The sequence below is a fragment of the Papaver somniferum genome, chromosome 2 (assembly GCF_003573695.1).
Source record: "Papaver somniferum cultivar HN1 chromosome 2, ASM357369v1, whole genome shotgun sequence".
Taxonomy (NCBI): Eukaryota; Viridiplantae; Streptophyta; class Magnoliopsida; order Ranunculales; family Papaveraceae; genus Papaver; species Papaver somniferum.
Window position 1 is genome coordinate 1,063,722 of NC_039359.1, and position 15,692 is coordinate 1,079,413.

Here is a 15,692-nt window from a genome sequence, read left to right on the forward strand (position 1 = left end):
ATACTTTTATCTTATGATCTTCGTGTTACTGCTCAAAACAAACTACTTTCTGCATCACATGAGGCGAATATTATGCGTACCCATCGTCCCAGTGATGTGCCTCTCACGAAGAACGGCACACCAGCTATTATTTGTCAGATCTGCTTACAACCCTATCATGATGGACGGAACTGTTGGAAGCGTTACGATCAGAACTACTATCCTCCGCGCCGCCCACCACCAAAGCATGGCTCCGCAAGAGGTGGTAAAAGTCACTCCTCATCGTCTGGACATCGTGCTGCCTATACTGCCACCCACACTCCTATCAACATTCATGATTGGCTTCCTGACAGTGGTGCCACCAATCACATGACAAATAATCTTGGTAATCTTCAAACTCATTATGAGTATACAGGTCCTGATCAGATTAAGACTGCTAGTGGTGCAAATCTCTCTATCTCTCATACCGGTAATGCTGTTCTACAAACACCTACTCGTAAGTTTGTGTTGTCTAATGTACTACATGTTCCGCATTTGTCCCACAATCTGCTCTCGGTATCTCAATTCTGTCGTGACAATGATGTAGTTTTTGAATTTTGTGATGATTTTTTCCTTGTTAAGGATCGACTTACGAGGGAGGTAGCACTTCGGGGTCAGCTTCGTGATGGGTTATACACTTTTCAGCATGTCTCTCCTAAAGCTCTCGTTGGTGAACGTGCTTCCATTCAAATCTGGCATCACCGTTTGGGCCATCCAATGCTCCGTACCGTTCAATCAGTTGTTCGTCATCATCGTCTTCCAGTTTCCAATTCTAAGTTTTCACTTTGTTCTTCTTGTTTAGAGAATAAGAGTCATAAATTACCTTTTAAATCCAGTACTATGGTTTATGATCATCCTTTAGATTTGATTGTGTCAGATGTTTGGGGACCTTCCCCTATTTTATCCAATGAAGGTTATCGTTATTATATATTGTTTGTTGATGCTTTTAGTCGATACACTTGGATATTCCCCATGCATGCTAAATCTGATGCGTTACAAATCTTCATTACATTCTCTAAACATGTCGAAAATATTTTTAACACTAAGATCAAAGTTTTTCAGTCTGACAATGGTGGTGAGTATCAAAAATTCACTAAAGTTTTGCAAGCTAATGGCAGTCATCATCGTTTCTCTTGTCCTCACACTTCCGCGCAAAATGGCTTAGTAGAACGTCACCATCGTCATGTTGTTGAAAGTGGTCTTACTCTCTTGTCTCTAGCGTCTGTTCCATCATCCTTCTGGTATGATGCTTTCTTTACAGCTACTTTTCTTATGAACCGAGTGTCTTCTACTCCAACTGGTTCAAAATATCCCTATGAACTTCTGTTTAATCGTGCACCTGACTATCTCTCATTGCGCACCTTTGGCTGTCTTTGCTTTCCACATCTTCGACCTTATGGTAGAACAAAATTGGATTCTCGTTCCTCTCCTTGTGTTTTTCTTGGTTACAGCGATCATCGCAAAGGGTATAAGTGCCTTCATCTACTTACGACTCGTTTTTACTGGTCTCGTGATGTTGTCTTTGTTGAAGACAAGTTTCCCTTTGCTGCTGCCCCTGATAAGCTACCTCCGTCACCGTCGTCCTTACAGGTATTTTCTTCACCATCTTCCTCCTCTATTTTTCCTACCATACTGTCTCAGTTGAACTCTACTGCTAATATGTGGCTTCATGGAACTGAGTTACCTAGCGGATCCACTTCAGCTGCACCTATTACGTCTGCTCAGCCACATTCCACTGTTACAGCTTCAGAACCTGCCACTGTCGTTCCTTAGCAAACGTCTCTGCAAGTTCCTGCATCCGCACCTTCACTACAAGCTGACGCTACCATCTCTGCACTACCACAGACATCGATCATTCCTCAGTCTGTTGCTTCCATTCTACCTGCTGTTGCCTCTCCTGATCAGTCCCCAGTTGTGACTGCACCCACTGTTACGCCTACAGCAACTGATTCCCATGCAGTACATATTACGCCTGTAGCTTCACCTGATGGTATTGGCACTCATCATACCTCGTCATCGTCAGCAACTGTGCCGCTTTCTCGTACTATTTCTGTCAACGATCCACTACAGCCGACTGTTACTAACTCTCACTCAATGATAACACGAGGCAAAGATGGTATTTTCAGGAAGAAAGCTCTCCTCGCTTATGCGCACACTAAGCTCACTGATGACTTGTTTGAACCAACTTGCTATTCTCAGGCAAAACCTGACCCCAAATGGATTCCTCCGATGGACCTAGAAATTGATGCGCTTCGGAAGAATGGGACTTGGTCTCTGGTTCGGCCTCCTCTGCACCAGAACATTATTGGTTGCAAATGGGTGTATCGTGTTAAGAGGAAACCTGATGGCACTATTGAACGTCGCAAAGCTAGGTTAGTTGCCAAGGGGTTTAATCAACAGGAAGGTATTGATTACGGTGAGACTTTTAGTCCAGTTATTAAACCATGCACTATTCGTATTATCTTGACGTTGGCTTTGTCTTATCATTGGCCTATTCGCCAACTTGATGTTCAAAATGCTTTTCTTAATGGCATTCTACATGAAGAGGTCTACATGAAACAGCCCCCTGGCTATAAAGATCCTCAGTTTCCTGATTATGTTTGCAAGCTCCATCGATCTATCTATGGCCTCAAACAGGCTCCTCGTGCATGGTATACTCGTCTCAGCTCTTTTCTTCAAAAACTTGGTTTTGTTACTTCGGTCTCTGATACCTCTTTGTTCATTCGTCGTTCCGCTGAGAGTGTGATATTTCTTTTGGTATACGTGGATGATATCATCTTAACGGGGTCTTCTATGACGTGTATTCAATCTCTTATGACTGATCTTCATAACGAATTTGCTCTTAAGGATCTAGGCTCGCTGTCATACTTTCTTGGCATAGAAGTCACCCAACTTTCTAATGGATTGTTTCTTTCGCAACGTCGTTACATTGAGGATCTTCTTGTTCGTGCCAATATGCAAGGAGCTAAACCGGTAACCACTCCCTTCAGCACGTCCACTGACTTGCATCCGGTTGATGGTCCCTTGCTGTCTGATGTTACCATGTACAGGAGTTTGGTTGGTGGTCTTCAGTATCTCTCCATGACAAGACCGGATATTTCATTTGCAGTTAATAAGGTATGTCAGTTTATGCATAAACCCACGGAAGCTCATTTGATTCTCGTCAAGCGTATCCTTCGCTATTTGCAACATACATCTACCTTTGGTCTTTTTCTACGTCCTGAACGAGATTTGCATCTTAGTTTCTCCGCATATACTGATGCTGATTGGGCAGGTGACCATCTTGATCGTCGTTCTACAAGTGGATATTGTGTTTATCTTGGTTCCAATCTTATTTCTTGGAGTTCTCGTAAACAGCGGACAGTTTCCAGATCCAGTACGGAATCTGAGTATCGTGGTTTAGCCATTGCAACGGCTGAATTGATGTGGGTTGAATCTCTTCTTCGTGAACTACAAGCTTTTATTCGTTTTCCTCCTACTCTTTGGTGTGACAATTTGGGAGCTACTTATCTCACAATGAATCCGATATTTCATGGTCGAACAAAACATATAGAAATTGATTATCATTTTGTCCGCGAGCGAGTTCAGGAAGGACAACTTATTGTTCGGTTTGTTTCATCTACGGGTCAAATTGCAGATATCTTTACTAAAGCTACTCCAAAGGATCATTTTTGCAGACTCCGCTCTAAGCTCAATGTCATTGACAACCCGCTCAGATCGAGGGGGAGTGTTAGACATATAGCAACCGTGACTGACTAAGTCACGATGGTTTGTGTATCTTTCCTATTATACGGATATATATCCTACTAATTGAATATCTAGGAAATCTGTGTAATCTAGGAAAGCTTTGTATATTCTATATCCTAGTAATTGAATATCTAGGAAATCTGTGTAATCTAGGAAATTTTTGTATATCCTATATTCTGTGTATCCTTTGTAATCTTGATAATATAAATACACAAACCTCTTAGTGTTTCTCCATCATTGAGAACACGTTAAAAATTAGTTCCAACTCCCACAACAGCCCTAACACAATTTATAATAACATAATGAAAATGACATAAAATACCAAAAATGAGATGAAAAAAGCAAATAATTTTCTCCTCCCATTTAAGTATTTTTAATCTAGCAACATCATATTGGTAACCAACTATTGAAATTGATGGTTTTGATGCTGCAGGCAGCAGGATAAAAACGCTCTACCGCGCGTAAAGATTTGCCGTTCAACCGATAACAATGAATGAATCAACCAAGTTTATCGTTACATGCAAACGGTCAGTGGGCCATTCATAATTCCACGCGGTTGAATCACACTGGAGAAGGAGGATAGCTCAAAACTACACTCCCATATCTTTTCTCCGTCACACGTCTATCGGATGGGTCTCTTTGGGTGCTGGATAACGACAACTCTCTACTAACCTACACATTTGGTGCGTACACTCATAATTACGCACTCAAATTCAGGAAACCCGTAAATAATTACCAAGTCCCACCGCATCCTGCGCATTTTAGCATCAACCAGGATTAATATAAGCCGCTAAAAAGAATATGCACATAAAAAGTTCATTTTTCTTTTTCCATTCAACCATCTCCGTCTCTCTCTTCTACTTGTGTTGGTTTATCACTGGAACTCTGCATTATATCCATAGTTGCAGAGCTCTTCCATGAAAATTTAAGATCTGTTTTTAAGAGATTAGGGTTTATTTGTAAGTGAAGCTAAGGTTGTATTGTAAATAGTAATAAGATTATTGTGTTGTGAGCTGAATTTTGGATAAGAAGAAGAGGAGAGATGTGGGGAGATGGTGGTAAAATTTATTGGGGAAGAAAAGCTGTTGATGATGGAGAGAAAGTTGAAGGGATTGTTGTGGTTTTTGCTTGGTTATCTAGTCAAGAGAAGAACTTGAAGAATTATGTTAAGTTGTACTCTTCCTTGGGTTGGAATTCTCTTGTTTGTCATCCTGATTTTCTTAATCTGTAAGTTCAATTTTACTCAATCTGGGTTTTAAATTTTTTTTTTTTCCTTTATTATCAGTATTGCTTCAATTATCTTTATCTCGTCTTTGTATCCTCAATTTCTTTTTTTATATCGAAAATTTTCAAATTTTGATCAAATTCAATCATATAGATACAAGTTCATCTAATTTAGATTTTAAGTACTAGTATAAATGACCCCTAATTCTTCAGTAAATCCATCAAGTCGACTGAAACATATTGGTTTCCTCTTCAAAATTTCGGGTCAATATCAGGCGTAGAAAATGAAGATCCGGGTCGGGTGAAATTTGGGGTGTCTAATGATTACTATAGTTCTACTGAATTGATAAGGAATTCTTAGAATTGAGACTTTTTTGTGGTAGTTTATAGATTGATTGAATTTTTGTCAGTTCGAGTGATTGAGATATACTTTTGGATAAGGAGAATAGAAATTGGTTTCCTTTTGTATAATTCTGAAGTGTGAATTCTACTAAGTGCACATTTAGGATCAATTACTATTGTGTACTTGGGTAAAATTTGTTTAATGTTTCTTGGGTGTTATTGAATGGAGTCTTTGATATATTTGCAAAAAAGAAAATGTGGGTCTATAGAGAAAATGTGGAAAGTACTAACGTCTTGCTCGTTAAACTTTACGGACGATATGAACTCAGACTAATTCTCAAGATCCCAAACTTAGCATGCAAACTTAAGGTGGTAATAGACTGTATCCCGCAAGTATTAAGTGTCAGTGGTACAGAAGATTAATGGAATGCCACTTAGTTCTCGTGGAGAAAGGAGAAGAATAAATTAGAGATCATTTGTTCCCTTACTGATGACGATAATGTTGTCTTGGCTATGGCGCCACTTGCATGACCCAGACATATGTGACTTTATAACATTATTCTGTTGATTGTACAACTCTTTGCATTGGTAAACATGAATGGGTACATTTTTCACTGCTAAATATTTATATCAGCGTTCTCTGATGTAGTTCAGACTATGTACGAGTAGAAGGAATCTTATACCTATATGGTTCTTAAGTTTTGCTTCTAGATAATGAGTTTGCTCTTGTCTTTTGAGTTATTTTGCTGATAAGCTTGTAAAAGCTTGGGTCTTTGTATGTTCTTCCTTCCACTAATAGGTATAAACATTAAAATGATTCATTTTGTATTTCTGGGAAAATGACTGTTTAATGTGGTATGTTTATGCAGATGGTTTCCTGATAAGGCGGCATCACTAGCATCTGCAATCCTCAATGAACTCATTAAGGTTAGTCTTTGAACAATGTTATCAATCTAACTCATCAGGCGAACATCTATTCACCTCATTAAGGCCTGGCTAGTGATCCTAAATTGCCAAAGAACCACAGTACAATAGCTACCAATAGCTTTTTGGCAAGATTGCCATCTGAAATTGCTTTCTTTGGCAATTTGAGGTAGCAATCGCTTTATATAACCTGGCCACACCTCAGAAGCGCTACTGGTTCTGAAGTTGATTTTGTAATACATGTACACTTTCAAAATGAGTTGGAAAGTAAAACTCAATTTTAGAGCAAGTTTGTTGTATACTCATTCTCAAATCCTGTATTCATTTTGAGAGTGTGAAATCTCAAATCGAGTATGATACGAACTCGTTTTGCAATTGGGTTTGGTTTCATACCTAATTTAAGAGTCCTTGGTATTCAAACATTGTTCACTCATTCTGTTGCATCTGTTAGCCAAAAAGCACTTGGTATTTACAAAATTTGGTAATTTGAAAGTCAAAAATTGTTGTCCCCTTGTAAATGCTCGAAACAGTCTCATTTCCAAGATTGTTCGTCATTCTCAGACTTCAAATTCGGAGAGCATCACGAGTCCAAAGTTTCTGTTTCTTAGGTTTTATAACAAGCTGTTATCGTAATGATTTAGCTCTCATCTTGGTAAACGGATTCACTCAAAAAATTTAATTGCAGGTATTGAAGGTTAGGCCATGCCCTGTAGTCTTTGCAGCTTTTTCTGGTGGTCCAAAAACTTGCATGTACAAAGCTCTACAGGTAAATTTTACAAAGTTTGAACAACGTTGACGGCTGTATGATTTTTCTCTGCTTTGCATAAACATGTTTTCTCTATCTTGTTGACTTACTGTAAAATTACTGTAATGCTAGGATTAATTATGTCTCTGTTTTGATGGCTGTCATACAAATAACCTAATAAAATCCAAATTGTTGCAGATAATCGATGGAAAGTGTGCGCAAAATGATTTGGTAAGGCTTATACATGGTCTGTTGCTTAAGTTGTGTACATGTTATGCTTTTGATTTTTTTTTAACATTAATAATCTCGCTAATTTCGGAAATTTTAATTATTTTTAGCATATCTCAGTATTTGCTCTTTTCTGTTTGAAGGATGATTATCAACTGGTTAGGAACTGTATCTCTGGTCAAATTTACGACTCCTGTCCTGTAGATTTTACCAGTGATGTTGGAACTAAATTTGTTCTTCACCCCACCGTTCTTAAAATGTCTCATCCACCGAGAATCATGTCGTGGATTGCAAATGGAATTGCTTCTGGTCTAGACACTCTCTTCGTAAACCGATTTGAAGCAGAACGCGCTGATTATTGGCAGACTTTGTATGCATCGGTTGTATGTATTCTCCCTCATCTGACTCTGAGTTTCGAAGTTTCCAATTTAATTCTCCAGTTAATTTGCAGCTTCAATATGTTTCAGAACATGGAGGCGCCATTTCTCATATTATGCTCAGAGGACGACGAACTTGCTCCATATCCAGTAATTTGCAATTTTGCTCAACGCTTACAAGACCTTGGCGGTGATGTTAAACTAGTGAAATGGAATAGTTCTCCTCACGTAGGTATGTATAAACTTATTGGTTTATTAGTTTTTAGTATTAGTATTGTTGTACCTATTTGGAGTTTATACGTGGAATAAAAGGAAAACATATCTTTACGAAGAATAGGGGAATAATGTGCTTGTAGAACCTGTAAGGGGGTGGATTGTAATCTGAACAGAAAGGGTTGATACATGGGAATATGAGATAAATCATATAAGGAAACTTGTGTATACGAAAAACAGGAGTGATCTGCCAGTAGAACATTTAAGGAGTGATTGTAAATTGTAGTCTAGACGGTTAGCTGATGTTTCTTGGATTAATGTATAGTTTCTCAGACCACTTTTATTAATAATATGATTCGCCGTGCGCTCAGGTCATTACAGGCAATACCCAGCTGATTATAAGGCTGCTGTTACCGAATTGCTCGGGAAGGCAGCATTCATATATTCTAGAAGGCTCGCAAAACTTGAAGGGGAGAAAACTGGAATAGAAGGGAACCATGTGGGGGTATCTGAATCAGTCTATAACCTTCAGAAAGCCACAGCAACTTCATGTGAAAGCTTTCGGAGAGTTGCTGTTGATCCTAGTGACCACTTCTTCCTACCAAGCTCAGTGGAACTCGAAGATAGGGGTATGGGATCAATGCAGGATGAGCCTAAGGAAGAGTTGATCCATTTACAGAAGCTTCCGGCACTAAATGCACACGGCGTCCTAGGCCAGATCCTCTTTGATGTATGTGTTCCGAAGAACATCGAGGGTTGGGATATGAAGCCATCTAGTTCGTCATCTCGTAAAATCTCTCCTTTCAATCCTATCAAATGCATACGACGCTCGAGGTTGTGAGATTCTAAATGTTGGTGAAAGGCCGTTAAAAACTTGCGTGGAAATTTACAGGATGAAGATGTTGGACTCAAAAGCTCACAAGCAAATTATGCTGTTGTTGCACCTAGTCTAAACCTAATGGCAGGCAGAGAGAATTGAGGTATCTTTTTATTTTTTATTTGTTTCACTCTTTTCTTTTTCTAATATAGAATAAGGATAATAGTCAGTGGGCTTGTTCTGTGGCCTTCATTCTGGCATCAAATTGTACAGGCATTATAATTATAAGATATATATTAGGCTGCTGAAGAAGCTTTTACCTTCTACAAGGTTGGAAATGGTCATCGGTTTGACAAATAAGAAGAAAAGAATTAAGACTGTAACAGTATGTAGATGGTTTGGTCGTGTAACTTGGGTTAGTTAGAGCTTATCTTAACACTGAGAAAAATAAACATAAATAAAAGCACCGAGCAGAACATGTGTTTTTTCGTTTTTAATGTTATCTGTTTTGATACTTCTCGTTAGGTTTGCTGTCAGTCTTTAATGGATTGCGTGATTATCTTTTCCTATATCTTTCCCCTTCGGTCTAAATGTTTGGTGCTTTTTATTCCTTTTAAGTCACCCTCTTCTCCCTTGTCTACCAAAATGCGGTTCTACGGCATGAGTATGGTGAAGTTAATCCTTCTTAAGAATTATACTACTGGATTACGAAACTGATGATCCATCGTACGCGATGTAATGGTCTTGTTTGGTAAAATTTATGATTATCTATTTATGATTATAAATTTACTGATGATCCATCGTACGCGATGTAATGGTCTTGTTTGGTAAAATTTATGATTATCTATTTATGATTATAAATTGATAAATGATTTTGATATAATCATTTTCAAAATAAATTTTTTCAAACATTTTTTTTCAAATAATTGATTATCTTAGAATGATGATCACAAAAAGGAGAGGAAAGAACAATGATCTACGATATTTTTTAGTCCCATGTTGTTTCTTGTATCTCTCTTATAGTTTAAGAAAATAAGAGAAAAAAATTCAATTTGAGTTTCTTAGAAAAAAATAATTGATTATAATAAATTTTCAAAACAATTTTTTCGTGTTTATGGAAATAATGAATTTTTTCAATTATGATTAAAATAAGCAATTATTATAATGGTTACCAAACGTATATGGAATCCATTATAATCTGCGTAATGGATTATGGGCTGATAATTCATTAAAATAGTGTTTACCAGACAGATATGAAGGGTCTTTTTTCAACTCAGAATATAAATTTGAAACCTTAACTTGTTTTCTAGCTTGTTTGGATGCACGTAAAGAAATAAACTTTTTGAATATTTGAGAAAATAACTATTAGAAGTGAGAAAACAAGAAATCAGTTTAGGTGGAAAATTTAAAAACAACTTCCAAAAATGGGAAAAGTAATTTTTTACGAAGCAAAACAGTTTTGTTTCTGACTCCAGTTTAGGTAAAATACTGCGCCTATATCCACATTTTAGGTGGAATTTCTCGTTCGCCCCATTCCACGAGCGGCATAGTAGGGACTTGGACACCAGTCTAACTCATGGGTGCAAATATAATTCTTCATTTTCCCGGGTTTTAATTTTATATAAAACGCATATACGATCAGTCAGAGACTCCAAAGTGCTAAATGTTAATCCAACAACAACAGCTTCAGAGACTGTAATCTGCAATCTAGTGTGGAGAGAAGAAGAGAAAGATCAACAATGAAGGTATTAGTAACCGGTGCTTCCGGTTTCCTTGGCGGTCACCTATGCAAGTCACTGCTCCTTCAAGGGTACTCCGTACGGGCGTTTGTACGCCCAACCAGTAACCTAAATTCACTTCCTTCGATCACTGACAACGCCGGACTTGAACTCACATACGGTGATGTTACCGACTATCCATCTTTACTTGAGGCATGTTCCGGTTGTCAAATCATCTTTCATGCTGCTGCTTTAGTTGAGCCATGGCTTCCTGACCCATCTAAATTCTTTTCTGTAAGTCCACATTTTCAAACCCTAACTTTATTCAATTTAGTTTTTTCAGTATTTAATTCTCACTGTGTTTAGTTTGTGAAATTATTAGGTTAATGTTGAAGGTCTTAAGAATGTTTTGGAGGCATTTAGAGAAATTAAAACAGTTGAGAAGATAATTTATACATCTTCTTTCTTTGCTCTTGGTTCCACTCCTGATGGATTCGTTCCAAATGAGACTCAAGTAAGTTATTGATTTTTTTTTTTTTTTTTTAGTTTTTAGTGTTCTCGGTAGTTTTTTGATTTGGGTTCTTCTTTGAGTGATTTTGAAATGATGAAAAAGGTTCATAATGAGAAGTTCTTTTGCACGGAGTATGAGAGATCAAAAGCGATTGCGGATAAGATTGCAATGAAAGCTGCTTCTGATGGTTTACCTATTTTGATTTTATACCCTGGTGTAATCTATGGGTCTGGGAAACTCACTGCAGGAAATGTTGTTGCTCATTTGGTAAGAGAATTTTGTTCTGTCGGGTATTGGTTGGGTAATTCTTAGTTGAAATTGAGAATACGTTTTGAAAATTTTGAGTTAGATCAGATGCAAGTAGTATGGATGGAGTGGTTAATAATGATGGTTCAGAGTATTCCATATTAACTTTAAGGAAATGCACTTCAAAAGGATATACTGTTGTTACATAGAGTGGTATTTGTATCGAATTGGGTTTTTTATTTGTTGGAGTAATTGTATTTTTTTCATTTTTCTATGTGTGTTAGTTGATTGAGCGCTTCAATTGGCGGTTACCTGGTTATATTGGAAATGGAAATGATAAATACTCCTTCAGTCATGTTGATGATGTGGTAAATGGGCACATAGCAGCAATGCGAGAAGGTCGAATCGGTGAAAGATACTTGCTTACAGGAGAAAATGCTTCATTCAAAGATGTTTTCAATCTTGCCTCTTCCATCACAAGAACACAAAGACCTTGGTTTCATATCCCTTTTTGGGCTTTGGAGGCTTATGGATTATTGTCGGTACTCGTTGCTAGAATAATGGGGAAGCTCCCTCTTCTCAGTCCCCCGGTATGATCTTTAAGGCATTAACAAACATTACACTGTATTGGCTCATTTATGTTCTTGAATCACGATCTATTGTGTTCCTCCTTTTGAATGATGCTGTTCTGATACATACTAAGTCCTCATGATTCACTGAAGTAGTCTAGAACTCGAGATTTTATGAATCCAGAGTCAAGATCAGACCTAATTCTTTGGCCACTAATTGGGTCCTTCCTTACAATAGAACGATGATGGAGAACACATGTTGTTTAGTCAAGTTTGAGTGACATTTAGAAGAGAACAGGTTCAGCCTCATACTAGTTGTTGGTGTTTGTGAAACAATTAATTCTAATAAGTAAACTTCTTTTCTTTTACATTTTAGTCAAGTGGCTTACCGTTTTATAAATCCACACAATTGAAATTTGGACTATCAACTCGTCTTAAAAGTTACAAAGCGATATCTTTCTTTAATTTACTGTTCCAGTATAATTGTTTATCTGAAATCTGACTTCTAATGGATGGTTTTGCGGCAGACTGTCTGTGTTCTGAGACATCAATGGGCATTTTCCTGCGAGAAGGCCAAGATGGAGTTAGGTTATAACCCTAGGAGCTTGAAGGAGGGGCTAGAGGAGATGCTTCCTTGGTTGAAGAGCTCGGGTTCAATAAATTACTAAATTTACAGTTACAACTCTTTCTTTAGGTATGACTGGACCTTTTGCCTTTCTTTTTTGGTTGACATGGTTTCGATCTAGGAATAAGTGTTACCATTATATTTGAAGTGTAAACTAAATTCTTCGGTCACATCATTTGGGTCTTTCTCCTTCAGACCATTTAAGGCTAATATTAAAGAGTTTGTGACCTGGGTTTAAAAGCTGTTTTGGTATTCTGGGTGTATGATGACTAAGAAGGTTCCTGATCTCATCCGTCGTAGTCGGCATACATAATTTAGGATGCCTTCTTTCCAAGTACTTGATTATTGTTGTTGACAATCTTCTCCCACACTACTATTAGGGTCTAATGGTCTATTGTGAATTGTAAAATGTGTCTGCTGAGTGGCTATGGAGCACGTACACAAGTTATGGTTGGATGCTTCCATCATCTACGTGCACAAGTCAGGTCTTTTTCCTTTTTTTATTTCTTTTCTAAAATCTTGTTCTCCTGTAGAATTTATCTAAAATCTGAAAATTCAAGTTTGATTATGCTGTGGCAAACTGTCTGTCCTCAGCTGACATTTAGCATATGTTTGCGGGAAGGCCAAGGAGGAGTTAGGTCATACTTTATTTTTGATCAGAATTTAGGTTATACTTTAAGAAGCTTGAAAGACTGGAAGCCCTGCCTCCATACTGAAACAGATTACCTTATTTTTACATATCTGTTGAGGTCTAAGAGTGTTGATATATAACTAGAGTCACCCTTGTTTCATTTTGCAGAATTTTGTTTCACATCACCTCCTTCACTATCGGTCGCTTGATGTTCTAACAAAACTAGGGGCTTTGTTAATCGACTGTTTTTGTTTTTCCGCATTAGTGAAAACGATCAACATTTGTGCGAAATGCCATTGAGTTTTGGCTTCCCAACTTAACATGTTTTAATATCTCAGGGTGTTGGGATCCTTTTTCTCCAACGACCATTGTCTTTTGAGTGTACTCGCACACTTATGCTCCATTTGATATATAGAATATAAAAAGATGGAAGAAGAAAATAATGTAATGTTCTCTTACTTATCGCGCTGAACAGGGTACAAAACATGCGATTGCCAATTAGATTTAACTTTTAATCTACATGTTCAGCCGAAAGAACTTCCACTGGGAATCTGTAAGAGTAGACCGAGGCAAGTGTTGGAAGTCATACAAATTTGTGACCTGAGAGTACAAAAATTGGAGTTTTACTGTTTTATGGTCTACACTTCTTCTCCGAAAACTCGTTTTCTTCGTCATCTTCTTTTTTACCGATGAGTTACCCTAATCTAGAAAAATGGTGCAAAGCCAACGACAATTTAACATGTCTGTGTTTGCCATACCTTTCGATTAAACTATTTGTATTTCGAATTTAACCTCCTATTTTTAGCATTTTTTTGGCGCCCCATCACCACCGTACATTTGATTAGGTATTCTCCCAATAAAAATAGAATAGGGGAAAAAACTCTTTCCTCCCAACGGTCGACTTATTTACTCGATCATCTCATCTCTTCTTTCTCCTCTTTTTACCACTACCACAGACAGAGACAGAGAGTCTACTTTGGTTTCTCATTTCTGAAAGCAGCAGCAATGGTGAAGAGTAAATCACCCTATGAGGATCTAAGATCACAGAGGATAGAGGAAAATAAAAAGAGGATTGAAGATCTCAAACTCAATCACTTAGCAATCAATTTCAAGAACTCCTCTCCCAATTCCTCACAGGTCTCTCTCCCTCCCTTCCTCTGTTTTTATTTTCATCTCTGTTTTTATTTTCATCTCTATTAAAAACCCTAAAACCCTAAAACTGTTTTATGTGATCAAAACAGGTGAAACAATCAAAACCCAGGGTTTTGGTTCAGAAAAAATTGGAGTTTGTTCAAGTAAGAAGGTCTAATCGTTTATCGGATAAACCAGCTCCAGTATACGAAGAAGTAATACTAATGTCATTTCTTGCACACCCATTTAGCACTTTTCATGTTCATATGTTGTTGTGCAAATATTTATTCACAAACCCTTGTGCATTTAGGTTTTCGTTTACGAGTACGCAAGGCGAAGATCTGTCAATGGATTCTCTAAACCTAGAGCTATTCCATTAGGCGACTTTCCTATAGCAAGTGAAATTGATAGAGAAAGTGCAACAACTAAAGCAGTAAATGTAGAAAAAGATATTGGGGGTGATGGGTTTCCTTGCTTTGTAAAACCCATGCTTCATTCTCATGTTAACCGTGGGTTTTGGTTGGTAAGTGCAAATTCTCGTTTTAGCTAAAGATGTTGAATGATTGAAGATGTTGTGTGATGAAGATTAACCCTTTGCAATTGTCAATGTATACAGGGTCTCCCTGCTTATTTTTGCAGGAAATACTTGCCGAAACGCGATGAAACAATTACTCTTGTCGATGAAGTTGGGGAAGAGTTCCCAACTAATTATCTTGCTCTGAAGAATGGCTTAAGTGGTGGATGGATGTGGTTTGCACTAGCTCATGATCTAATTGATGGGGATGCTTTAGTCTTTCAGTTAGTTGAACCTACAAAATTCAAGGTGATAATTAGAACCGCAATGTTCATAATTCTTTACGAAACTTTATATTGCGCACATCTGTTTCAATTTCCTTAGATGGTTTTATTTATTTTGACCAGCAAATTTCTTTAGATGACTTCATCTGTTTCACTTACACTTCCTCTGTAGATTCGTATAATCCGGGCAAATGGTTCACAGGACGAAAGAAATGGCGAAGCGTCTTCTTAGTTGGTTTTGTCCCATATTCAGGGTAACTTTGTCTCTATGTATTAACCGGTAGTGTAACTAATGGGTGTTGTGTAAAAGCCCTTTTGTTGACATTAGCAGGATAAATGTTTGATTCCATGGGTTTTTGGTTGTAGTTCCAAGAGTGAAAAAACTGATGCGTTACTTAAATTCAATCGAAAATGTAAGTTAAGGCCAACTAAATCTATGAATCTATGATGATTGGAAATGTAAGTTAATCTGCATAATTTGTTACTTCTTTTATCTTTTGCTATATTTTCTAAGCTTTAACTTTGTTCTGGGATTTTTTTTTTTTATTTTGTGTTTTCATTTCCCACGAATGTCTGTTGGTTGAATTTGCAACGAACCAGTTTCAGTAGTTTTTAGTATTTTACATTATGATGTCACTTATTATACTTTGTTAAGTGTCTTTTACATCATGTGAAATTTAATCCTGCACCACAACAGTAACACCTCGTGTTTTTAGCACCATGGCTTGAGATGAAGCTGCATCTCAAGTTTAGGCATATTGGCTAAAGGCCAATAGCGCGTCTAAATGGTGCATTGTATTGACATATTGTCTAAGGGTCAATATTGCA

At 37.5% G+C, this 15,692-nt stretch overlaps 3 protein-coding genes across 5 annotated transcripts; all 3 read left to right on the plus strand.

Moving 5' to 3' along the window:
- The first annotated feature begins 4,590 nt into the window (after positions 1-4,590).
- On the plus strand, positions 4,591-9,132 carry LOC113346635. The gene is made up of 7 exons (XM_026590107.1): positions 4,591-4,992; positions 6,201-6,258; positions 6,941-7,021; positions 7,199-7,231; positions 7,372-7,611; positions 7,696-7,837; positions 8,190-9,132. Exons 1-7 carry the CDS (start codon positions 4,808-4,810, stop codon positions 8,657-8,659), a joined length of 1,209 nt encoding a protein of 402 aa, XP_026445892.1. The 5' UTR covers positions 4,591-4,807; the 3' UTR covers positions 8,660-9,132.
- A 1,173-nt stretch (positions 9,133-10,305) lies between these two features.
- On the plus strand, positions 10,306-13,926 carry LOC113346636 (putative dihydroflavonol 4-reductase). 3 transcript variants are annotated; one of them, XM_026590110.1, is made up of 6 exons: positions 10,306-10,647; positions 10,736-10,867; positions 10,967-11,131; positions 11,395-11,700; positions 12,207-12,373; positions 13,892-13,926. In XM_026590110.1, the coding sequence occupies exons 1-5, from the start codon at positions 10,375-10,377 to the stop codon at positions 12,345-12,347; spliced, it is 1,017 nt and encodes a 338-aa protein (XP_026445895.1). In that variant the 5' UTR covers positions 10,306-10,374; the 3' UTR covers positions 12,348-12,373; positions 13,892-13,926. The 3 variants fall into 3 exon arrangements, with proteins under 3 accessions (XP_026445895.1, XP_026445894.1, XP_026445893.1); XM_026590109.1 differs by lacking the exon at positions 13,892-13,926 and adding an exon at positions 13,104-13,352; XM_026590108.1 differs by lacking the exon at positions 13,892-13,926 and having other exon boundaries at positions 12,207-12,876.
- Positions 13,899-15,338, plus strand: LOC113346638 (B3 domain-containing protein Os06g0194400-like). The gene is made up of 5 exons (XM_026590111.1): positions 13,899-14,072; positions 14,177-14,281; positions 14,377-14,589; positions 14,683-14,889; positions 15,037-15,338. Exons 1-5 carry the CDS (start codon positions 13,941-13,943, stop codon positions 15,094-15,096), a joined length of 717 nt encoding a protein of 238 aa, XP_026445896.1. The 5' UTR covers positions 13,899-13,940; the 3' UTR covers positions 15,097-15,338.
- The last annotated feature ends 354 nt before the right edge of the window (positions 15,339-15,692 follow it).